The following is a 27254-nucleotide window of genomic DNA, read 5'->3' as shown; positions in this document are numbered from 1 at the left end:
TGTCTTTCTGCTCCACTATTCTTCAGAAAGGCATCTTGCCCCGTCCCTCCTGCATAACGTTATTCTTTATAAGTAGTAAGAGAAATTAATGAATTAATGGTCTAGATGATAAAACAATCCCAAACTGCTACGGTTGTTTATGTGCTTCATTTATTTTTAAAGCATGGTCTCACATCACTGTCTTCCAGGAATTGAGGTCATAAGAGTTTGCAAACACATTTCTGGTCAAGAGATCTCTAACCACATATAAAGCTACTTTTGAGCTCACTGGTATAGCATAATTTTAACTAAAAAGTACAAACAGCACTGCCACCACCAAAGCAAACAAAAAGAACACCACATGGAACAAAGCCACAGCATTATGAAGCCAGAATTCAACAGGAGACTGAAAGCTACACAAACAAGGATTTCCTAGAGGTTCCCCAACCCAGAGAATTTTCTAAAGACGCCTAACACTAAACCTTATCTCCTGGATATTCCCATTTAGTAGGTCTGAGTGCTACCCAGAAATGTTTTGCTTCAAATTACCGAGGTCGATCTGATGCAACAAAGCCACAGATCTCCTTTGGGAAGCTCCAGTGAGACTTAGTTCAAACGCACAAATGAATATTAGCAGAAATCTGCAATAATATGAGTTTATCTAGTGCTATACATTTCCAAACAGAGTAGTGCAAAATGGGAGTAACAAGGAGCAATGTTAATGGGAACAGATCACAACATGGGCAATAAGAGATGTGTTGAGTTAATGAATAACCTGAGTTTACAGAAGCAAACCTTGCTTGTTTTTCAAAAGTATCTATTATGTAGAAAGAGTCATCAAATTAATAACACATCTTGATTCACTGATGCTGATTCATTTACTCAGCAAAAATTACTGAGAGCATTTCTCTGTTCTATGTGCTAAAGATAAAGAAGGAACAAAATTAATCGGTCAAAACTGAGAAGCCCTCACAGCACCTACATTCAATGGTTTACAAACCTTTTAGATGCAGACACGGCACCAACAGGCTACGGCTAGAAGAAGACTCTTATTCTATTGGTCTTTTTTGGGGAGAGTGTGGTTCTTTTTCCTGGGAAGCTGCAGGGCCACAGTGTGGTCAAGGTACTGACAGATAGGAGTGGGGGTTAGTACACTTTGGTATCTATTTTAAGTGTAATGGGTTCCTTTCTCAAATTAATGGTGGCCACTAGCAATTAAACACCTGACAAGGGGAAAAGGAGAGGGGGACGCTAAGGTATGCTGGGGGAGGAAAATGGGGTAAAAATACAAAAGCAAACACAGTTGATTTCTAGACAGGGCTGAGTCAATGACAAGGAACTTGAAATCAGAGAGATCACGAAGTCCACAGTCCAAACCCACACACTGCTGTATTAAATTTTAGAATCAATGTGCTGTGATATTTACCTACTTTTACATTTTAGCAAGGGCAAGCAAATCATTTACCTGTTTTCTTCCTAGACCTTTGACAGGATAAACAAGATAATCAATGTATCTCTAAGGAGCCAGGTATGTGGTAACACTAAACAACCATTCAAATTTCATAGATTTCTTTATTTAATGTAAACTTCAGTGACTTTGTTTTTTCTACTGCTCTGCATCAGTGCTGGAAAAAGTGTTCAATAAAGAGTGGATGGATGAATGGGCACAAGAAGCAAGTCCACAGAGATATGGAAGCCAAAGGGGAGCAGCAAAGCCTTTTCTGGCTGATCTCCCCTGATGGGTTCAGAGTCTCAGGAGTCAGCAGCAGGAATGCCCAGAGCTGACCCACAAATTCAAAGAACAAGGGGAACTGGCGTTTGCTACGTAAGAGAAAACAGGCTAGAAGCTAGAGAAAGTCCAAAGGCTTGTGTCTAAGACAAAGGCAGAAAAGAACCAGCAGGGTCAACAACCAAGAGCCAGCCCAACTGGTTACTGACTAAGAACCTAAAGAGAGATGACCAAAACGCAAGCATTTCTGAACAGGGAGAAGTTGTTTTTACGGGGTCCCTGTGGTCTATCCAGGTTCAGTTGGGAGACCAAGTTAGGATGCCAAGACATTATAGAACATGACCTCAAATTCTGAAAGACTTCAAAACAGTAAAAACCTTTAGCATAGCATCTCAATTTCAAACGCATTGAGTATGGTCCTCAAGGATAGGAGGTAAGGCGTGGTTGTCTGTACATCCAGAGCCTAGAAGACTGTGTACCTGGCTTTAAGAGATAAGGAAATGCCAACAAAGGGAGGAGGCAGGAGGGGTAGGGAATGGTGTCCCAGAACTAAGTAAACAAAGTGTTTCAAAAAGGAGAGTGTGAGCAACTGTGTCAAATGCTACTGACATCTGCGCAAGTGGTGACCTTGACCTTGACCGGGGCACTGCATGCCTGAAGCCATGCAAGCAGGAAAGGCAGGAAAGAAAGCAGAGAGAGCAAGTGAAGATAGTGTTTTTAAGGAGTTTCGCTTAATAGGAGGAGCAGGAAAAACTCAGATTAAGAAAAAGTCTCTGCTGTAGTTACTGTTTGTTTTAAAGATGAGAGTTACTCATCTTTATGAGAGGATGTACGCTGATGGGGATGACCATGTAGGAGAGAAATGGGACGATTTCTGGGGTGATGCCTGTGAGCTGGTGAGAAGGAACAGGACCCAGCACCTACAGGAGAGGTTGGCCTGAAGAGGCGAAGAGTTTATCCCTGTAAGTGGGGGAAGCAGAGCTGGTGGAGTAGATGTGCACGTAGGTTAGGACATGTGGAGGTGGGAACACACAGAAATTTCTCAGTGAAATAGGAAAATATCGCTCACTATCAGCTGAGAGTGAGAAAGCGCAGAAAGAGTTGTAAGTTGAAGATCGAGAAAAAAAGTAATCATCATTGAAACACGTGGGAAATGAAGGGACTGGGGAACCTGGGCCTTCCAGTCAGCACTGAAGGCTCACATGGCAGTGGTCATGACTTTAAAGTGAGAGCAGCCAACATGCCTGAGTGCCGGGGTGAAGGAACCAAAAGAGAAAACGAAGCACGAGAAGGAATGGATTTTTTCCTTGTGCCTTTCCTTCAGTGAGTAGAATCTACAGGAATGAGCAAAAAGTGAAGCAGATTTCAGCCACTCGTCTTTCTCTCCTGGATATATACACACCTGAGCTTTCCAGCATGTACATACTTTATGTCTAGGTATATGGTCCAAAGCAGAGAAAGAAATACAGAAGAACCTACTACAAGCTAACTGCATAACTTTAAGGTGATGAAAATACGAAACTTATCATTCCCTATATTTCTCTCACCACCTTGTTTCTATTTTACTGAGAATCTATTACTTTGATAAAAAGAAAAAGACTTAAATGAAAAATTTTTCAAGCCTATGGTACAAAACAAAGGCAAAGTGCTATACAGTACGTTGAATGCAGATGGATGGAAGCCGCACACCAAGCTCTGGCACTCTTCAATATAGAGATGACTTAGAAATGACTCCTACAGCCGCTACGCCCCCAGATAATCACGGTAGGTCCTGTTTAGCTCTGGGGGGCATACACTCCCCTGCTCTCCCTAACCTGCCACCACCCACCCTACAGGAGACCTCCACCTCACCCCAGGCCTCCACCTATTCCTTTACTGGAGCTACCACCATGAAAAGGTTTGAGAAAAACATATGTGCGCAATCAGGGCCCAAGTCTTTGCGGGTGGAGCAGTTGGCACAGGACAGGAAAGAGACCCCTGGTTCACTGTAGAACTACCCTGCTACTATTTCCCAGATTCAACGAACATGAAAGTGTTTCTAGGACTAGGAAGGAGTAGGCAGCTTCCAGTGGGCAATTTTTAATAAATATAACTAGGTTCAGAAACCCAGAAGGAAATGGCCCCCAAAAATAAATTAAAAAATAAATGGCCTGTCTGCTGTAGGTTTAAGATGTGAGCAATGCCATTATTCCAAATTATTTCAAACAGTTTACACTGGTTTGAAGTGAAGATCAAATTTCTTTACCTTAACTTTATGATAATTCAGATTTGAAAGAGACCTAGCATTAAAATTTATTCTACATCAAGTATCACCAGCAAATATTTCTAAATCTTAGCATTAGAACAATAAAATCATTCTGAGTCCATGTTTTAAACTTGGTTTACCTTCAACAAAATTTTACAAATAGAGCAAATCAAAGATTACGCTTTAAATAGCTAACTACAAAATGGAAGGCCATCCTCAATGCTGTTTACCAACAAATTTTTCCTGATGTTTGTCCCTTTCAAACAAAATCTTAAGAATCTGTTAACACAAGGTTATATCAAAACAAAAGAAAACTTAAATACAAGCCAAAGTTAAGAAACAATTTAAGCAACTATATTCTAGATGTGGGGTAGAAGCTAAAGACCCAAAAGAAATAAAGACAAGAATCCCCAAATAATGTAGAGGCTGCATTAATTTCCACCTGACCTTGCTCCCCTTCCAAATAAAAAGATGAGTGAACAACATATACCACAAATTCAAAAATTAAATATAAAGTAAGTGAGTAAAGAAACAAGGGAGTATAAACCAGTCTGCAACTAAATACTAAAAATATTCTCTTCTTGCAGGTTAGTGGTGTCAGAGCCACCCCAGGTGAAGAATTAACAGAAAACTCAGTCATTAACGGGACTTAGGAAAAATACAAATATTGCAATTTAAATCAAAGCCATTCTCTAAATGAACATAATTTAGCATTAACAGTGAAGAAATGAGGCCTTTAGGGATAACTTGAAGATTGTCTAAATTAGAGTTTGGAATGTCACCTAAGACATAACATGTGAATGAAGCTGGTACAAACACTCTCAGGCTTATCAAGGCCACTGAAGTTCTAGGTAAAAAGATGTGAAAATTTAATTTCCCCATATCTACTTCCTTTTCATTTCTTAACTATCGTGACTTCTGTAAAATCCCGTGTGCCAAACTCGGCGTCTTTTTTAATCACGGCACTTTCAACTGTTCTATGAAATACATTGTTCACTTACATGATTATAAACACGCGGCTCCCCAATAGCAAAACTCCTTCTCACCTGTCTCTGATGATCCAGATCTGCTTTATTACCAATTAAAATCATTGGAAATTCATCACGATCCTTTACTCTGAGAATCTGTCTTTGGAATTTATAGATTTCTTCAAAACTAGAAACACAAAAACAAATCCATCAATTTGGTCAAACATCAGAATTCACCAAGTCCCATGGCCCACAGAGTACTTTACTACTTTTTCTTCGTCTACAAGAATAAGAAAATCCAAATTCAATCAAACAGTCATCTAGACATGAACAGATCTACGTTTTAATCATGGTACAAACCTGCCTCTATCTGTGACTGAAAACACCAACAGGAAGCCCTCGCCAGTTCTCATGTACTGCTCTCTCATAGCTCCAAACTCTTCTTGTCCTGCTGTGTCCAGAACTAAAAACAAAACAACAAATGTAACGTGGGCGTGTTCTCATTTTATACATGGCTTCCCCACAAGGGCAGGCCCAATGAATGCAGGTCCTTTAGAGCACACCATTCTTAGTATAATAAAGAAAAAGCCTTCTCCTCTTAGTACTTTATTCTCCAGACTAAAGACAAATGTATCCTAATGGCAGACAGTTTCAGAGTTATCTTCATCAGTACAGGTTGATTTTGCGGTTAGAATATATTAGCATACCAATTACAAGGTTAAAAATATCAAATAAATCTAGACAGATGGAGTGAGATAATCTCTGAAGTCACTTGGATGTTTTATCCCCTCTGCGGAAAGAAGTGAAAAAGACACCTGTAAATTTAAGGAAGAAATTTTGGTCTACCACTCAAATAACATACTTAAAGTGCAGGTGCGAATGTATTTCTTGATCTCTGCGAATAAAAGAATCACACAAGTTAAAACAGCAGGGCTTTCTTTTGTGGAGAGGTGGAATTATAGCCAAGCACACAACACTATTTCCTAAAGCTTCCGGACTATATGTTCTAAGCAAGCTAACAAATATTAAAGCTTTTGTATATACAATGACCTGACTAGTTTCACCAGAATAAAATTAATCCAATTATTGTTTTACATTACATTTACTAAGGAATATTTAAATTGCCTAATATGCAGATTCATCAATCAAAACTAATGAAAGAGATGGGCTTATAGTCAGGATCATCTCATATTTCAACTGTATTTAACCTAGCAAAAATCAGAGCTTCCTTTGTAAAAATACGCCATGAGAACTATCAAATAAAGGAGGATCACTTACTATCTAGGCGGGCTGCTCTGTCATCTATCACGCACTGCTTTGTGTAGGAATCCTCGATGGTTGGATCATAATCCGTTACAAAATAGGACTGTAAGAAAAATAACCTTATTTTAAAATTTATGTTTACTTGCCTACCCAAGTACCCATGTCATGTTATCAGATCCCATTCATCCAGAATTAATCAAAATATTTTCATTGTATTAAGGTTTATCCTACTAATGTCAATTCCCCATTAAATGAAGTCTACGCAGAGCAGCTTCCAAGTGGAGAAAAGGTACTAAACATCTCTGAATCTTCATATCTGAAATACGCAAGAAGACTGTAAAAGACCTACTGTAGTTTTTCTTTTTCATAATTAACTTACATATACCTAAGAATCTAGATCTCAAATTCTAGAAGAATACAGTAAGTTATAATTCAGGTCTATTTGCAACTCAATGGTCAGCATCAGTCCTAAGAAAAAAGCAGTCTGAAACAAATGGAGACAACAAAAAGAGGCCTGGAAGATTCCATCCCCATCCTCTTTTCTCCCCTTCTTTTCTCACACCTTGTCTTAAGTCTTTCAGCTGCCTTATGTATTATCATAAGGAAACACGATTTCAGGATTTTTTTCATTTGCAAGGATCTCAAACTTACTCTTTCACTTATATTTTTGTTGTTTTTTTAATTTTAACTTCTATTTCTCTCTTCTTCTATTAGCAAAGCCTCCAAGTGTTATCTTCTAAAACCATCACCAGAAGAAAGGACAGTTCAGGTCGCAGAGCAAGAAGGGGAGAATCTTAGCGAACCACTTGTTTATGTATTACCTTTCACAATCTTTTTAAAAAACGTTTTAAAAAGAAAACAACAGCAACAAACATCTGAGAGAGAACTTATCTCCCCCTTCTTACAGAAGGGCACTAACCAGGACACTGACATCATCCTTCTTTTGTTCTGAGCATCTTCTTTGCTCTCCCTCATGACTGAGTTCCCCAAAGTCTGTTTTTCCCACTGGTTCATTACAAAATCTGAAGAAATGACTTGCAGAAAGAGTTTAACGCTAGGAACCAGCACCAAAGGTTTTCAGCCACTTTTCAGGCCAGGGTTCCTGGCAGCTGGACCTGCTGGCTCCGGGGACACAGCATTCCTAAATGAAACCACCCCTCATCCCCCACATGGTGACATACGCAAACACCAAAAAGCTACTGAGAAGCAGGCACTCTGAGTAGGACAGGAAACTCCTGGCAGGGGGAGGGTGGGAACCACAATATTCATCTGCCTGCTATCACGACTTTACATATTTATTTTATTTTTGAAAGATAGTTTCCACATTTTATTCACATTTTAGGGTTAACTTTAATCACAGAATTCAGTATCCATAATCCTATTTCCCTTTTGATGGTTTCACTTAAACGTGTGATTTATTAAACAAAGTCTATAAAAGAAACATTTACCAACAGAAGCAGCTTTTAGTAGAAAGCCATCTCCATCACCACCCCACGCCCATTTAAAAATAAACAGGTATCAAAACAACCCTGAACTTACTTTTTGACACCCACACCTCTTTAAAAAGTAAACTCAACTGGCAACAACATTCTTTGTACCCACTACTCTAAATAGCTTACAACTACATACAGCCTTTCACCAAGCAAGCTGGATCAAGCAGGCTGTTTATATCTTTAAGATTAGTTTCCCGAAACATGTTTCTCTATAGCAATGTGATACTTCTTGCCAAGCTTTCATCTTATAAAACTGGAATTTCACTGACTACTCCTGGTTTACATCTAAATGTGCTGCACTCTCCCTCTCGCTCGGTCTGTGAACAAAGTAATGGACAAATATTAAAGATATTTTTTCAAATGTCCAAGTCATGCACAATAGCTGGAATTCTTTCAATGTGATGGTGTTCTGCATTGTGAGACAGGATTAAGACATTAATACATACAAAAGATTGTTGGTTTAAACAACTTTGAGGCCCATTAAAATAGTTTTTCCTTTTAATGGCTGTGGAAGTTTCATATTTTCTTTGGATATCTTAGCTTTTGAAACACAATCTTAATGTTGTAAGAATTCTGCCAATTTGCTAACACTGACATGCATTTATTCCACTCACACTAATTTTTAAGACAAATTTCTGGATATTTAGGTCTATATTTCATCTTCATTGTATCCTGTTCTCATAATTTGTTTACAGAGACCATCGTCTTCTCGCTACATGTTAAAGAGTCCTCCTCACTGAGTCATCTTCCTCCCTCATGAAGATCCACCTGAGGAACATCGACTCAGGGCCTGACTGTCCACCCTCTTCCTCTCACAACTCTCATAAGCCACAGGTCAGAATATACCTAAAAAGAACATTCATTGTGTGCAGGTAATAAATACAATGCCACCGCCCACCACAAAGACAATATTTTTGTTACATAAACTTGGGTACCAGATATTTGAGGCAGCAGACCACCAACAAGAAACCAGTGTCTGTTGATGGACACAGTCCTGGATTTAATTCTAACTGCTACTTTCTAGCTATGGTATCTGAGGCAAATTAATTGACTTCTCTAACCTTCGGCATCTGTAAAACAGGACAGTAACAAAACCTTGTGGAACCAATAAAATGAAGTAATCCACATAAAGTGCCAAGACACGCTGCTGCTGATTAATAAATGCTAACCACAATAATCATTGTATTACCTTTGTCATGCAGTTAGATAGTATGAACTAGCGGTTTTAGTCAAGTAAAAAGACTTGCTAATCTTGGGAGCATCTTTAATAATTCCAATCCTAGTTACGCCACAGACCAACCATGGGACTTGGTATCCAAAATGTTGTGAATCAAGATAAAAGCTTCCCATCTGGGGTTCTGGAAATATTTTCTGGATCTAAGCAGTAATTACACAGGTATATACATATGTAAAAACTCATCAAGCTGATTTAAGATTTGTGCATTTTGTACATATAAGAATTCTACCCTCTATAAAATATGCAAATCAAATTAAATAGCTCCCTGTTGCTTATGGGATTCAGCACTTTCTTTACACAGTATGCAAAGCCCTCTAAGTTTGACCCGTGGTGTTCACCACTCGAAGCCTCACTTCTCACTATTTGACATCCTTCAGCCAACTGCTCTTGCTCTCTTGGTTTCCATCATTGGTTCGACAATTATCCATGGAGCATCATAGGGACAAGCTCCCTCCTTCCACAGAGCCCACTGCTTTTCACACAACATCCAGTAATTGTGGTATGATTGGGAGCAAGGGGAATGGGGAGTGTTAAACGTACTGGCCAAAGAACAGACACAGTGTGAAATGCCAATACCCTGCTTGTTCAGAGAGCAACAAAAAAAGAGGTTAGTACTGCAGTCATGCATAGGAACTACGCGTACAGTGACTTATAAACACAGAGCCCCAGCAATCTGCCAGAAAAGAAAACAGTCTCTCTCCTGAAGTTGAAAAAGTTACTGACGACAGCCCAGAGAGGATATTCTGTAGCAGAAGCAAGAAAAAAACAAGCACAGTACTGCACTGTGGAAGACAGTAGAGGCTCAGGCCAGGGCAGGAAAGAAGAGCCAAATGAAGAGTTCAGAACACATGGAGGGGGAATTGGGGCGGGGAGGGTGGGGGGAGAGAAAGTAATGTGCTTTCTCCGTATCATGTGAAAGGATGCATGGAGCAGGATCCTAGCCGGAACAAAAGGGAATACGTCTTTTCAAAGCGCTTCCAGGCAGCACGATGGGCAAATGGACTGAAGTCTCTTTACATGGCTAAGAGTTACAGAGAAAAGTTTAGGATTTGGGAAGCAACCCCATTGAGACAGGGAGATCTATTTCCCCTGATAAAATCTGGTCTGACAAGCCCTTAATAATGCAAGAGTATTATGCTGTGATAGCAAGAATGTTATTTCTGATTATATGCCACTAGATTGCACAACAGGAGCTCTGCTGGCCTAAAAGAATTGCCAACTCACTATCTTCCCATTCAAAGAAGTGGCCTTAAGGAGGAAAAGAAGGGGGAAGGGGAGGAAAGAGAAAGAGCTGACACAACTTCTGCATTCAATGGGCAAGAGTGACAACCCACTTTCTCCTGACACCAAGCTCCTGGCAAAACTGCAGTTCCCCGGCACTGCCACAGCGTGGCGCCTGATCTGCACACTGGGAGGGTGATTTACGGAGATGCTGGGAAACAGTGAACCCAGCACACTGGTTACGCCCACCACCCTTGCCTGTGAACAGGACAGGAGGCTAGAGCTAAGGTCCACCTGAGGAGCTGCAAACACACGACAGGGCCTTTCTGAGCACACACGCTTCTCAGGAGCGCCTCAGGAGTGCACTAAAAAAACACGGGGTGCAGACAGGGCAGAGGCAGGGAAGAACTGAAACAAGTGCAGGCAAACCCCTGACCACTATGAAATCTGAGTAACGCGTATACGAGTATATCACACTACTCTCTCGACTTTTGCACGTATTTTATAATTTTCCTACTAAAATTCTTATTTTTCAATCTGGTGGTAGCACATAAGTACTACAGAAAGGGTCAAATCAAGGGAAGAAGATAAGGGATCCTTTTTAACTGTGAGCTTTCACCTCACTCTACTCACGACCAACTCCCCTAGGAGCCTGAATTGGTTTTTTTCTTGGTCAGAATATTTTCCAATTATCTTTTCTCTTCTCTCTCATATCTTTCTCTCTTATGTTTTATACTTTTACTGTCCATCTTTCCCTCAACCAACTAGAACACAAGCTCTGTGAGGGCAAAGATTCCATCAGGGCTAAAGTGACTCGCCTACGGCTTCAGCAGCACCTGGTCGGCAGACCCAGCACTGAAATCAAAATTCCCAGGCTCCTCGGCCAGTGGCTCCTTCGGCTTTGCTTACCCTGCCCGTCTGGAGGAAAGCACCCTCACTTACCCTCCATTCCTGCTCCCATCGCTCCCATAACCAAATGAAGTATCCTCAACTACAATAACAGCAGTTTACATTTATTGAGCATTCACCACGTGACAAGCAGTTTATAACACTGAACATTATTTAATGTTGCATATACTTTCTTATTTTAATCTTCACAACGAACTTTTAGATAGACAGTCCCTTTTACAGATTTTTTAAAGTGAGGCACAGAAGAACTGTTACTTCTTCAAGGGCGCCCAGCGACTAAGTAGGAGAAATACAATTTAAATTCACGTCTGATCCCAAGCTCGGGAGGAGGGTGGGGGCGGTTCACAAAGCCGCCCCACAGGATCAAGAGCTGCCATCACCGGGGAGTGCTGTGTGTGCCCCACCCTCCTCCCGTGGGCCCGGAGCGCTCGCTGAGCCTATCCCCTGTCCACACTGCATCTTGCAGTGTGGGGCCGCCTGGGGAGGCAGCAGGCCCAGTGGAAAGAGCCTGAGGGTACGTCAGCCAGACCAGGATACAGCTCTACCACTTCTACTAGCTGCGGCAAGGAAACTAGAGCAGCTCATTCAACCTGTCTGAACCCCAGTTTCCTTGTCTGATGGAAGTAACACCAACCTTGCGGGATTGTTGTGAAAAGTCAAATTACTATATACAAAGCACAGCCCACAACGCACGGTAGGCCCTTAAATTACAGCTAACGAAGCCCTAAGTACACCTTACTTTCTTCCCAAGGCCTTCAACATCAACACTCCAACCAGAAAACGAGCTCAGCATAATCTGAATTCCTCTTACCCTTAAGGTGACCATGACCATAGTCTGGAATTTCCCAGCTTTATATATTCTATCTTCTTGGTAAGACTTGTGATTTGGAAAAATCATTATACCAAGCTGTATGTATACCATGTGATTAGCACTTAGAATGTCCTTGCACAAATGCTTCTCTCTCCGTGTAAGCGTATATATGAATGTATAAATGACACACTGAGCCAAACCCAACACGCAATAACGATAAAACTTTTCTCCAAAGCCCTTCTGTGGGCAAGCCTTTTTTTCCTTGCTCCTGAATGAAATCTAAGTTAAGTCTCCTAACTTTTTCCAATCATTCTTCGATTATAAATAGTTGTTCAAGTACTTTCAGGCCCAGAACACTGTGCTTTCAATAATTAAGACGCATAGTACAGTGTCCTAATTGCGTTAGTATTCATCTAAATTAAAGCATCTTTCTCCCCTTCCTAGAGAGCGCTGCGAAGTCTTGGACTAGGTAGGGGCGGGGGGGGGGGGGGGGCGTTATACCAGTCACCTTCTCTTTCCCTATCTTCTTCTGCATCTCTTCTACCCTCACAAAGCTGTCTCTGGCTCCGCCAGTCTTGAAGCTAAAGGAGTGGGGAGAGGTAAGGGGGTTGAAAAGGTCACACCAATGAAATCTGATGTCCATGCTAACTTTCTCATGAGGGTCTGTGGGTTTCCTGTAAGAGAGCCCAGGTGGGACCCTCCACGTACAACTCCCAGGACTTGAGTGAGACCTGGCCATTTACACCTCCAACTCTCAATCCTTGGGGTTTCCATGGGCACCTCCTCGTGGCTCACATCATCGACTAGGTGGCCATACACACTGTCCCTTTTTAGAAGGCTTTAAGCTAGTTCTATCCAGAAGCTCAGGGAAACACTATTACCTTTCCAAGTGCAGACTGCTAACTACACAGCTCTCTTCTTTCTCTCTGCTCTGCTGTGGATCCACAGACTCGCATATTCACCCTTATGCTCACCAAACCCAAGGGGCTACCTGTCAATTTCTCAGAATGATTCTATTAGGGCTTCCCCCATCACGTGGCTCCTCTCCACTACGTGTGGAGGTGGGAAAGCACACAGAACACACTGCCTATCAACAGCTCTCTCCATAAACATCCTAGTCTCAGAACCTGTAACTCTTCTTTTATTTCTTGGAGATAAGGTATGGGCTAAACATGCAAAACCAATTTAAGGCCACTTTCTATGCAAGTCCTTGGAATACAAGGCAACGATTACTTTATTCTCAGAGAATAATTTATTCAAGAGAAACTCAGAGAATAATTCAAGAGAAACTAAACAAAAACAGAGTTCCAGTTAAAATCCTGTTATATATGTCCAACTAGATTTGATGTATCCAAGGCCTATCTCATGATTTTATAACTTCCCTGGAGTTAAGCAAAGTACCTTGCACAGTTAAAACCTCAAAATACTGGCTGTTGGAAACCCCAATAATTATGAAGATTGTAATGGGAGTTAGGAATTAATTTCCCAGAGCACAATAAGGACCTGGTTAGCTCTCAGTAGCCTCTATTTGCTAAAACAAGAGCTGTGCGAATTCCTCTGGTAACACTGGAGAAGTCTGCAGCAACTCAGGCAGCTGTGAGCCAGAGCCGGGCTCCTCCTGGTGTCACTTTTTAATGCAGCTGTCAAGTCACAGAGAACCTTTGTTCCTGGCAACACCCTCCCTTATTTTTATGTCAAATGTTTCCAATATGCTTTATATTGCTTCGTTCGAGTACATATTTTTTCCTGACTGAAATTAGTGTTTCATTTAACCTAACATGTATAATTACAGAGATCTCCATAATTTATCCTCCAGAGCTCTAAGCAGAATAATGAAAGCTTCACCAAGTCCAGTAATCCTTTTAGTTTCTTTTTAACAAAACTTAGGCCTTCAGTCAATGGTGCTAATTGTCTCCGACTGTCTGAAGCCACCATGGGCCTCTGTATGACTTCTGTGCAATCTCAGCAATGAGGTATCACCTCTTGTGAAGTATCTGGTTGCAAATCAATGGGCCTGGTATGCAACAAGAAAAAGTACAGTAGAAAGTCAACTTACAAACTGGTTCCATTACAGAAGTTTGTTTCTAAGTCAGTTATTTGGTGCTCATTTCCCCAGGGAAAAATTGTTCTAATCTGTGTTTAGATCCATAGGCCAGACCACAAAAGCTACCGCTGAAATATGGTCCTGAGCCAGTATTAACCCTGAGCGCTAACCTCTGAAGCAGAGATGTTTGGCCCAAGAAGAAATGCAAAGAGAATTCTGTTTCCTTTGTGAGCACAAAGCCAGGCCTAAGCCAGACTTAAAAGGAGGGACAGGCTGTCTCTGGGGCACCCCCTGTACACCCCAGGCTCCTCATCCTGCCCCAACTCTCCGATACTACCCTCTTACCCTAGCTTTAGCCTCCTTCTGAGAGCATTCCTGGGACAAACCACTTCGCTCTCTCCCCAGTGTCCCTTCCACTCTCAAATTAAGACTCACAACTCACAGGAAAGTCAGATCTCGCCCAGGTCTGAATCAGAGCACGCTGCAGCATGAGGCAGCTCACCCTACCTTTGAGAGATGCTTGTTCTCTTAAAAAGCAGAAATTCTAACCCAAAATGGATCTTCAGTAACATTTTCAGCAAAAGTCAAAAAGAAAAAGAAAAGCTTTAGACTGTGTGAAGGGAAAATTGCTCAGGGCGTACACCACCATTTCATGATGTCGGCTCCCTGAAGGAGCTGCAGCTTCCTCTTCACAGCTTTTATCCTTCCAAACCCACAGGCTTTAAAAGGAAAGAAGACAAGAGAAAGATTTCCCTCTTTCCCCTCCCTGCACAACCCTACTACAACTTGTCAAACTAAGTACTGGGTGGACAAGATCACATAAAAATTTTTAGTTTCATAATATCTGTGGAGTGATTTTTGAAAACCGTAAGAGGAAAGGGGCCCGCCATGGCTACAGCCACGACTCATATATACAAACCATGTGCAGGTAAGACGAGCTTAACTCAGGACTGCCTACATAACTACAAATCCATCCTCTGGAGCTGGCATATTTAGAAACCACTGAGCAACAATAAGCCAGTGGCCTCTATCATGTAGCGTGATAAAGTTTATTCTTCTTGCTTGAAGTTAATAGTTGTTTGCTCTCATCCCCCAATTATCGTAGTCTTATTTCAACAGATAACATATAAAGTTTTAAAGATAAGAATCAACAATTTTTTAAAAGCACAACGATAATTGGTACAGAAAGAAATAATAAGTAGCGAGGGCCATAAGCCTAACCGCGTATTATACGTGGACATTAATAAATATCTCATACCATCCTCATGGGAAATTTGAGTAAATCCCAGGACATTCCCTTTCTCACACCAAGGCACAAGTCTTTACTGTGTCTTTCAGTTCTTGCCTTGACTGAACCTTGCACTCCTGGGGAATTTCCATATCCACCCCATCCTTTCCATCCCGATAGCTATTACCCTAGCTAAGTTAGCCTTCCTTCTCTCTGCCTCATGTGAACCAAAGCTGCCTAAACAACAGAAGGCTAGCCTCCGTGAGGAACTTTACATGAACAAGACAGCCCCCGACCTCTAGGTGCATGCAACCGTCCAGGCTTAACCTGGGTCCCATCTCTGCACCCTTCCTCTCCATGTCAGGGTCGCCCCCACACTGGGGTCCCCTAGTTCCTCTCTGCTGGCTCAGCCCCACCACACAGACCCGAGAGCCAATACTGACTTCAGGCAGGAGGCGTCTCAACCAGTACGAGATCCACATTCAGAGTCTCAGGATAGTTAGCTCTGTTACTCGTCCGACCTTGGTATGAAACTACAGTGCTGATAACTGCTTCTGTTTTATCCCCAAACCCCAACATCACCATTTCTCCTCCCTCTTCTCACAGACTTTCCCAATCAACACGTGTTCCAGCTCCTCTAAGCGGGCTTCTCCGACTCTGAACTCTTTTCTTATACTGATAATCTGCTAAGTAAGTAATCCAGGCCTTTCCTAGAACCAGGGCCCCATTTTGTTTGTTTTCAAGAGCATTATTGGGATATAATTCACATAGCATAAAATTCACCCACTTAAAGTATACTATTCAATAGTTTTTAGTAATTCACAAGGTTGCGCACTCATCATCACTAATTCAAGATATTTTCACCACCCCAAAAAGGAACCCTATACTCACCAGCAGTCATTTCCCATTTCCGCCACCCCCTCTCATCCCTAGGGCCACTAACCCCCCAACCTACTTTCTGTCTCTACAGGCTTGCCTGCTTTGGACACTTCATATAACCAGAATCATCCAATATGTGGACTTTTGTGTCTGGCTTCTTTCACCTAGCATAATGTTTCCAACGCTCATCCATGTTGCCGCGTGTATCAGGACTTCTCATTCTTCTTCTTCTTATGATCCCTTTTTATGATACGCCATCATAGGGATATACCACACTACATTTACCCATTCATCGACTGACGGACATCTGACTTGTTTTCACACATTCTGGCTATTATGAACACTGTTGCCATGAACATTCATGTACCACCTTTTGTGTGAACATACGTTGTCTTTTTTCTTGGGCTTATATCTAAGAGTGGACTTGCTGGATCATATGGTAACTCTATGGTAACTTTTAAAGGAACTGATAAACTCTTTTCCAAAGTGGCTTTGCCATTTTACATTTCCATCAGCAGTGTCTGAGAAGTCTGATTTCTCAATATCCTCGCCAACACTTGTTATTGAACGTTTTTTTTTTTTTTTTGATTCTAGCCATCCTAGTAGATGTAAAGTAATATCTCCTTGTAGTTTTGACTGACATTTACTTAATAGGATATTGAGCCTTTTTTCAGGTGCTTGTTGGCCATTTGCATATCTTCTTTGGAGAAAGGTCTATTCAAATCTTTGCCCACTTTTAAATTGGGCTGTCTTTTAATTGCTGAGTATAAGAGTTCTCTGTATATTCTGGATACAAATTCCTCATAAGAACATAGGATTTGCAAACATTTTCTCCCATAGTCTCATTATTTTTAAGTCTTCCTGCCATAAATTAGTACATAGTTCCTAAATATCAACCCTGGGCCAAGGTCCTGTCACTCACCAACAATTGGCCATAATTCCATGTTCCACTACCCAGACTTGTGGGTAATGTCTGCTCCTGTGCTCCATCAACCAGTTGCACTATCCTCCTGCCATGTGGTAGGTCTGCTGTGCTGACTGCTTGCCTAAACAAAACTTCCATTGCTATACCCACTCCTCTAGCGCCCATCCACTCCCACCCCAATTCTGAACTTTCTCGATCACACTGAATTTCCTCTGCCTATACCACACCCTAGCACAGTTCACTTGTGCCAATACGTGGAATCACCTTACTTCATCAATTCTAAGATGCCATCAATTGCAAGACCATAATTACTTTATGTGGCAAGAAAGAAAAAAGCGTCAAAACAACTATGGCGTATCTTTGATTCTGAAGCATCCTAATATCAGAGATACTAAAATGTAGGAGGAAAAATGTATGTTTAAGAATCAATGAAATAACAGTAGCTCTTGACAACAACTCTGTAAGGCTGGTATTATTTTCCCTCTTTTACAGATGAGATCATTGAGGCTCAGTGGTTAAGTGACCTGCCAAAAGCCATCATGTCAGTGTGTTGATGGAACTGGGATCCAAATTCAAGACTGGCTCTAAAGCAATACTGCTTCCATTACACTTTCTTTAACCTGTCATATTAACATCGAAGCACACAGTACACACCAGTTCAAAAAAGAAATCCTGTTCTTCCTAAAATAAATTAATTTTTAACTTATAAACTGCTACTGCCAAACTTTTAATTAAAAGCAGTTTCATTCAAAGTGAAAACACTCCATTTCTACATGAAGAATAAAGGTGTAAGTATGGTAACATAAAAAAATACAAAAACGTATACTCTTTGATCTAGCAATTTTATTTCTGGAAGTTTATCCTATTTACACATCTGCACACATGAGAAATGACATGTGCAAGGTCATTCATTATTGAACTGTTTTTAATTTAAAAGACTGGAAACAACTTAAAATGTCCTTCAGTAAATAACTAGTTAAATTATGAACATTCATTCACTACGAATGCAGCCATTATAAAAACATGACTTTATGTACTAATATGGAGTAATCTGCAAGATATATTGTTAAATAAATACACACAGTTTACATATTTGCTTTATGTGCATAAAATATCTCTGGAAAGATACACAAGAAAGTGATTAATTCCGACTACCTGTGGAAAGAACCAGGTTGCTGGGAGGTATGAGTGGGAGGGAAATTTTTTTGTAGGTTCTGAAATCTGAAACATGTGAATGAAAGAGGGAACCAAGGGGGAAGACCTAGAGAGATTAAATATAAACTGTAGTAACAAAAGCAGAGCACAGGCGTGTGAGGAAACCTCGATTCCAGCCCCAGCTCTGCAACTAGACAAGTGCTTCCAGATGAGTCAACTTCTTTCCTGGCTTCTGGCTGTAAAGGAGGAATTTGCTCCTTAAGATCTCTTAAAAGACTCCAGCTCTAGTTTTATGATGACATATTTAGCTCCTAAGGTGTGTCAAATGTAATTTGTAGGTGCTATCAAAAGTTTCTTTGTTTTACGTTTGGGGTGTAGGAGAAAGAACACTAGATTTTAAGTCAGGAAGGTGTGCTTAAAGCCCTAACTCCTGCTGCTTTCCAGCTGTAGAACTTGCAGCAAATCACATGAGTGACACCAAGTTCTATACCTGTAAAGTTGAGGCCAGAGCTACTTCCACAAGTTTGTTATAAGGAGTCAAATAAGATAGACAAAAATTTTCTGACATTTGTAGACCACCATGTGAAAGGTAAATTATTGCTATACACGGAATCCCCCTTCAGGTACTACAAAGTAAGAAGAAGAAAGAGCATGGATTTGCAGTCAGTTAGACCTGGTCATCCCACCTAGTAAATGCTACGTGATTTGGGAAGGTTATTTAATCTCTTAAATCTCAATTTCCTGACCCATTAGATGGCCATAATGATTCTTATCTGCAAGGGCTATTGTGAAGATGAAATGACACTGTGAAGCACCCAGCACAATGCTTGGCTCAAAATGGACATTCAAAATCGATTCTCTTTCCTCTCCAAACTTAGAACCGAAAGGCTGCTCCGTAAGCAGGCAGCTGACCAACGCACTTCTAGCCATAACTTTTGCTCCCCACAGCCTGGCTGCTACTTCCTTTTTCGTTTCCTTTCCCCTCTATCCAGTGCTACCTGCGAATATCCTAAAGCCCATTTTCATTTCTCGTCCCTTTGAGAGCAGAGAATGGTCTGTAGAAGCAAAACTAGAAGGAAGAGGGGTAGTGATTTTCACAGCCCAACTTCTACTAAACTTTTAAACTTCCACGTGAACCTTCCTTAGGTTTACTCACTAACCCACTCAATCTACGAATGCTAACCGAGCACCTGCGATGGCTCAGGAGCCGAGGAGGGAACCCGGCTCTCACAGAGCTTGAAGATTTTTGGAGGGATGACCATCAACAAATAAATACACAGAATACATCAGAGGCGATGTGAACTCCGAAGAAAAATAAAGGGAGTTGGGAGCAGCGGGAGAGACTGAGGAGGATGCGATATTGCATAAGGTGGCCAGAGAAGGCTTCGGTGACAATGTAACAATTGAGGAGAGAGTCCTAGGTCAACTGAGGGAGTGAGCAGCCCTGCTCTCTAGGGGAGATCAGTCCAGGCCAAGAGAACAAGAAGTTAAAGGCAGTGAGGTACGAGTATGGTAACACGTCTGAGGAACTGCAAGGAGGCCAGTGTGGCTACAGGAGAACAAACAACAGAGAGAGGTAAAAAACAGAGAGGCCGCAGGGCCTTGCAGGCCACAGTAAGGACTTTGGATTTTATTCCCAGTGAAATGAAAACCACTGGAGAGTGATGTTCTAATCTAATCCTACACTGGCTGTTGCCTTCCATTCCCAGTCTTGCAACACAAAGGGCAGAAGGGCTCTGACACTTCCTTTCACAGGGGCTGGCCAAGATCCATCCCACAGAGGCAATTAGAGCAGTGTGTAACACACATTGCTTAAAATCCCCTTTAAGACGTTGTAGCAAAAGATTTCCATGGATTCAAGGAGGAAAAAAAATCACGGGCTGGCCTGGTGGCGTAGTGGTTAAGCTCACACCCTCCACTTCAGCAGCCCAGGGTTCACGGATTTGGACCTCGGGCGCAAATCTACACACCACTCATCAAGCCATGCTGTGGTGGTGTCTCACATACAAAATAGAGGAAGATTGGCACAGATGTTAGCTCAGGGACAATTTTCCTCACCAAAGAAAATAATAAAATAAAAAATAAAAGCATTTTAAATATATTTAGGAAAATGTAAGTCAATTATACTTGAAAATTAATTCAATAATACATTTTTAAATGTGCTTGTTTTATAGGAACATAGCTATAAATGAGGGGAATTAACATTGTCGACTACCAAAGACACATATTCACCTATTCATACACACAAACAAGATGTTCAGGCAGCTTCGTTATTGTGAAAAACTATTAATAACCTAAATGTCCATAACAGGAAATGGTTAAGCGAATTACGGTATATCCATTATAGAACACTAAACACCCATTAAAAGGATAAGCGGCCAAGTGGTGAAGTTCACACACTCCACTTCGGTGGCCCAGGGTTCACAGGTTCAGATTCTGGGTGCGGACCTACTCACTGCTCCTGAAGCCATGGTGTGGCAGCGTCCCGCATAGAGGAACAGTGTGACGTACAACTAGGATATACGACTATGTACTGGGGCTTTGAGGAGAAAAAAAAAAAAAGAGGAAGCTTGGCAACAGATGTTAGCTCAGGGCCAATCTTCCTATAAAAAAAAAAGGAAAGTCTCTATGTATGGATTTCAAGAGTGTCCACAATATATTAAGTTCATTCATTCATCAAATATTTGTTGAGTACTTACTACTTAGGAGCTGGGAGACAGTCCTGAATGAGAATAAAACTGACAGGGTTCTGGCACTTGTGGAGCTTAAATTTTAGTGGAGGAGACAATACATGAGCAAGCAGAATAAAGATGACCGTTTTTTAAATAAGTGCTACAGACAAACCAAAACAGGCTAATGTGGACAGGGAATGGGTGGATGGGAAGAGGCTTATTGTTTCTAAAAATTACATTGTCAGACATTATGGCTATGGGTCTATAGCACAACTAAACTTAGAAAAACCACATTATTGAGCCTCTATCACTGCTGCTTTATGCTAACAACAATAAGAACTAAATTCCTCATGGCCTTCATCTCAAAATAGGAGAGAAAGAGGAGAGAACGCTCTGACTCAAGTTTCTCCAAACCACATGCCAGGAGGCAAGGCCAGCACTTCTCAGAAAGCAGCTCTGTCTGTTCACACCAAGGACCACCCTTCTAACTTCTGATTATTTAACCTCATTCATCCACCCAGCAATTCTCGGTAATTTCTATAAAATCCTTCCTTGTGACACACAAATTTAAATCGGACTAGATCACAGGATAAATTTAAACTCTTTTAAGTGGAGACAAACGTGATTCATATCAAAATGAACCACATAAACATCCATCTTACAAAAATACCCAAGTATGTAGGTTAAAAAAGTCAAGAGCTAAATGGCATATGTTCATAGAATTTAAGACTCTGCTCACACCATTTAAAGTCACAAATTACAGCTTGTCCATATATGTACAGCCTAATTTCACAGTAAAAGAATGCCACATCAATTGCAAACCACATGAAGAGAAAGTAAACATGCAACTAAATTCTGAATCACATTGATATGCATATAAATCAGATTCTATAACTATTATTCCATTTAGTTAAACTACTTTTACAGTGCTTATTAGCAAATTCAGGAAGGGGTTTACTCACCATAGTGGGTTGAACTGTGGCACTCAAACAGATACGTCTAACTCCTAACCCCTGTACCTGTGAATGGGACCTTATTTGGAAGTAGAGTTTTTGCAGATGCACGTAAGTTAAGGATCTCCAGATGAGATCATCCTGGACTTAGATCCAATGACTGTGTCTGTGTGAGAGAAAAGAGCGGGAGATTTGAGACACACAAACTCAGAGAGAACCCAGAGAGGAAGAAGGCCATGTAAAGGTGGAGACAGAGACTGGAGTGATGTGTCCACGAGCCAAGGAATGTCAAGGGCTCCCAACAATCACCAGGAGCTGGGAGAGAGGCATGGAAGCCACTCTCCCTCAGAGACTCCAGAAGGAACCTACCCTGCCGACAACTTGATTTCCGGGTTCTGGCCTCCGGAACCACGAGAATAAACTTCCGTTGTTTAAAACTACCAAGTTTGTGGTAATTTATTATAGCAGATCTAGGAAATGACTGTACCTACCTATAAAATTTGAACTCCTCAATCTACCTAATTATTTTCTGTATGTAGTTTATAAGCCCAAGAAGAGTGGATAAACAAAACAATTTTTTTTCTACTCACAAGCTATTGGAATTCAAATACTGAGCTGTCTTCACAGTGCCAGCACTGCAATTTATTGCAGATATACACATAGACACATGAAAAAACTGTTTTCATTCTCTGAACTAGAGAAATTCAGCTAGTCAACAAAACACAAAAAGTGAAAGAGGGTAAATGGAGTTAAACGGTTCTAAGGTTCTAGTAGTTTTGGGAAAACAGTCAAAATGATCCTTTGTTTCAAAATATAATTAAGTCTGAAGACTTTAACAAGTTAGTTTTATTATTTTTCATTTAGTTTTTTTCTTATAAAATACATCTTCATTGCAGAAAATTTGGAAAAGCGTAAGAAAAAAATTTTAAGCTCACCTTTAGAATCAAAGGCTGTCTTCACAATTTCTCAAGTTAAAATGTGAAACTAGACATATATTTCCTACCCTCTGAGCTGAATAACGCTTTCTTTTTAAGGCTTTGCACGAGGCCCGTCACTAAACGCCTTTGTTTACAATCAAGTTTATACAGCATTTACACAACTATGAAATTGAGAGTCTACGATGGAAATTCTGATCTAATTTTAACATAAGCCTTATAATTGAAACAGCCAAATGGGAACTACAAGGAGAGGTATCTTGTCATGGGGGTTTCCGACAAGGTGCTTTCCCTTCATCATTTTGGGTCCTGAAATGTTCTGGTCTCTAATCATAATTTACATATCAACTAAGCCCTCAATTTTAGAAATAATATTTTTAAGTACAGAAAAGCAATAGATGAAGATCAAAATATTAACAAATTTTATTCAAGAGTTTTTGACTAATGATCTCCCACATTTCCCTTTCATTTTCTCTCAAAAATGAGTATCAAATAGATGGCACAAAACACAGGTAAAGAGGAACATCTAAGAGCTGCAACACGATGGCAAAGCTTGAAACACTGAGAATAAGAAAAAGCTGGAAAATTTTTGCCAAACCGAATCTCTAAATGCAGGTACATTTCTTACTGTTTTATTTAAATGGTAATCTTTTTATTAAAAACAAACTTTCACTAAGTCCAGGTACATTTTTAAACTGTTATGCCATTTAAATACATTTATTCAAAATTATACAGCATCCCCACTCCTTAAGTGTGGGCTGCACATAATGACTTCCTTCCAAAGAATGCAATATGGAAAAACGGCAGAAAGGAGAGGAGTAACTTGACAGTGGAGAAACCAAACAAACACGACCTCAGTCAAACGACCAAGGTCAACATCAACAGCCATAAACCACATTGCGAGTATCCACCCTTGATGTGATGTGATGTGATGAAAAGGGCACTTTACCTCTGTGGTCTTTGTCTCCAAAACCCGCAACCTCAGTCCAGTCATGAGAAAAACATCAAATTCCAATAGAAGGGCACTCTACAAAACACTTGACAAGTACTCCTCAAAATGGTCAGGGTCACTAAAAACAAGGAAAGTCAAGGAAAGGAGACATGACAACTAAACGTAATGTGGTGTCCTGATGATACCCAGGAACAGGAAAAGGATATTAAGTAAAAACTATGGAAACTTGAATAAAGTACAGACTTCAATAATAATGTATCAATATTGGTTCCTCAATTATCACAAATGTACCACACAAAGTAAGACGCTAATAATAGGGGAACTGGGTGCCAGGTATACAGAAACTTTCTGTTTTATCTTCTTGATTTATGTAAATCTAAAACTCTTCTAAAAAAAAAATGAGTCTATTTAAAAAGTTTACACGGCAGTTATTTCCAGAAAAAAACTAATTAAGGTCCTAGATAAGACTTTTCTAATCACCCACATGTAAAAGCTTAATGTAAGGAAAACAACTAGATCCACTGAGCAGTTTCTTCTAGCACTAAGATGATATCCAGATTTTGTAAGACTGATAATTAAGGGACTCAGGGGCAAGACCAAAGGGAGACTAGACGTAGCTCACCTTTTCAAGTAAGCATTTGATTTACTGTGATAAGGGTATGAAAACCCAAAGCCTCATAATCACAGAGCTATCTATAAATAAGACAGAGAATTTTAAACTAATAAAAATAACAAAAAATAGTAATTCAGAAGAAGAGTCTTCTAAAGTAAAAACCTTGAGCAGGAAGTCTGGCCTTTCCTCCATCACCACGGACCAAACATTACGGCCCTAAACACAGTTACTTCCCACTTCCTCATTTACATAGTGGAGAGCGACTACCACATGGTGCAACATCCAAAGGATGCTCAAAAAATAACATAAATGATAATGTAACATTCTTACTCTTTCATTTCAGTGGCATCTGCTAAAAGCAACTAATTCAGGTAAAGTGTATGTGATGCTTTGTCAGTGACTTATGCATGCATCAGAAGGAAGCAAGAGAATCTATGAAAAGAGAAAGAGAGGACTACAAAGGAGGGGAAAGGAGAAGTAGCATTTAACCAATTATCAGCATTTACCAGGCCCTCCTTTCCTATGCCTCCTCCTCCAAAAGTGTCCTGATGAAACTCTCATTTCAACTAACACTTACTGAGATGATCCTAAAAATTGCTACACTGTAATTCAGCAAAAGCTGAGGTTCTAAATGCAAACCAGACACTGGAAATTAAAAATAAATGAGTATCCGTTCTTGCCCTCCAGGAGTCTACTCATTGTCAGTCAAGAAGGAGGCAAGACAAGAAAACAAATATCATCTTTTGTTGACTCTAGGATGCCATCAATTGGAAGAAGCACCCTAATTACAAAGATATTAAATAAGAGTTTATTTAATGTGTCTTAGAATGAATAAAATACACAGTTTTGGAGTGGCAAGTAAGTTTAGCATAAAGTACTATGTATGCACAGATGTGAATGTTCTACCATTTGACATTGTTATCTTTATGGGTATTGGGGAGGGGAGTAATGGGCTGTTTCATAGATTCTTAATCCTCTAAATCAATGGAAAAATAGAATCAAAATGTATACATCTTGCCAGGAAGAGTTTTATTTACAAAATGCCAGACAGGCCTGTAACATGTAGAGTATCTTTATTAATAAAAATTTTTTACACCAACACGAATAAATTCATATTGACATTCCACTAAATTATTTGGGAAACAAAATCCAAAGGTGATTTCTTTACTTCTAAGAAAAGTAGCCTTTTTATCAAAAAGAAACTCAGAAGATGAGAGAACGTATCAGTTTTTCCTCTTGATCTTCTTCTACAAAACAAACCGTAGCACAGCTCTGAAGTGTACAAGGAGACAACCGTAACATAACTACATTTCTAAAGGAGACTCAGGTCATTTTCAGAGATAGCAGAAAGAACAAAGCAATCACCTTCATGACGTTTTTCCCTTCAGTGAGGACCTAAGCTCTTCTCTAGCACAGGAAAACGGTCTTTGCAAATTCCTTAAGGCCATGCACACAAACCCCAGAGAAATATTTGTTGAATGAATGAATCACTAGCCTAATAAATCCTCTTCAGATGTTTACTTCTTTTAACACTAGCGTGCCCAGGGAGAAGGTGGCATCTGTTCAGTTAGCTGCCCTTACAAGAGAAGCAAAACCCTTCTTTCACAACAGGACTCCTGTACCCAGCCAGGCGGGGCCCTGACCCAGTCTCCCAGGACAAGCTTCCCTGCCATGGTCACTCCAGCATAAAGCCCAGCTGGGCCATGGTGCAGCGAAGACAGAAGAAATGTTTCCTGGGGAAGGCAGACAGTCTACAGTAAAGATAACCAAACACAGATATTTTATTGATTCTTTCACTCCCCACTCTTGGGGCTATTGAAAAGTAACTATAAAAGTCCACAAAGTCGGTAGGTACTCGTATTGTCTCCATCTTACAGGTGAGAAAAGGGAGACACAAGAGGATAAGTAACTTGCCCAAAGCCACACAGCAGTAATTGGTGGATGGAGACTGATTCCGAGCAGTCTGGCTCGATTCTGTGCCCCAAACCACTACATTACCCTGAGAACTACCTTAAGAAAACAAAATAAATGTATTGCTTCTATGTTCTCTGTATTTATGGACTAAAATGTCCAGACCTCAAATCCGTCCCAACATACCTCAGTCAATCCTGACATTGGCAATAAGCTGGCAAGCAGGCAAAGAAGTTTTCCTAGGTATGTGAGAATGACCCACATTGCAATAAACACAGACAAAACTCTCCAGACTCCCTTCTGCCTGCTAAGAGCACAGATGACTACAAGCTTACCACACATAAGGAAGCATTTCTCCTTCCCTTTAAAGTATTATCAGAATATCTCATTCCAACACCCACCTGATAAAAGGCCATCATTCTGCCCCAAACACTTATGGTAGAGAGAGGCAAAAACCAGTTTTATTTTTCCCAGTACAAAATAATTGTGTGATTAAAACAACAGCAAAAACAGATGTAAAAGAATCCAACATGATAAGACAGAGGGTTAGTTCCATTCAACCCACATTGTGAGTCTAAAATCTCTGACCTAAACACTCTCACAGTAAGTAAGCTGTCAGCTCAAAGGAGAAAAGGAAAGAGCTTACTCGAGAAATGATAATAAAATAAGATTATAAAAATACTAAACAACTCAACTGTAATTATGATACATATTTACAGTGAACTAATCACTGTCAAAATATTTACAGAACAAGGAATGATACCCAAAAAAAGTCACAGTGTGAGAAGAACATAAAGATGAGTTAAATAAAGGTCTTCCTGCGTGATTCAATTTGTTTGTTGAGTTGTAGCATTGCCCACCTACCCCATCCCACAAAAAAAGCCACATTCATTTGAGGTCATTTTACCTCTTGCTATTTCCTCTGCAGTGAGTCTGCAAAGTTGTGATGCACCAAGGTGATCCTATTCATTGAACAGAAAGCAATTGAGTGAAACACACAAGCAACCAAACCTCTGGCACCCTGCAAAACCACAAAAGAGCAAGATCTTTTTTTCCCATGTTCTAACATATTTTTTTAAAGCCGTTTTCTTAAGCGGCAATATACCTAGAATGAGTGCATGCTTGTCTAGAG

At 40.4% G+C, this 27254-nt stretch overlaps 1 protein-coding gene across 2 annotated transcripts in view; it reads right to left on the bottom strand.

The window, feature by feature from the left end:
* Positions 1-27254, bottom strand: part of RRAS2 (RAS related 2) — a 70394-nt gene that overhangs the window by 10216 nt on the left and 32924 nt on the right. The window contains exons 1-4 of one of the 2 annotated variants that reach the window (XM_046637629.1): positions 21721-21739; positions 6200-6287; positions 5282-5384; positions 5000-5108 (exon numbers count right to left, since the gene is read on the bottom strand). In XM_046637629.1, coding sequence (XP_046493585.1) covers positions 5000-5108; positions 5282-5384; positions 6200-6287; positions 21721-21723 — 303 coding nt within the window. In that variant the 5' untranslated portion in view covers positions 21724-21739. Of the gene's footprint in view, positions 1-4999; positions 5109-5281; positions 5385-6199; positions 6288-21720; positions 21740-27254 lie in introns of those variants that run through there. The other variant, XM_046637628.1, reaches the window with a different exon arrangement.

Source organism: Equus quagga, chromosome 14, assembly GCF_021613505.1.
Source record: "Equus quagga isolate Etosha38 chromosome 14, UCLA_HA_Equagga_1.0, whole genome shotgun sequence".
NCBI classification, from domain to species: domain Eukaryota; kingdom Metazoa; phylum Chordata; class Mammalia; order Perissodactyla; family Equidae; genus Equus; species Equus quagga.
The sequence above is the reverse complement of the archived record's forward strand: the minus strand, read 5'-3'. Positions and strand labels throughout refer to the sequence as shown.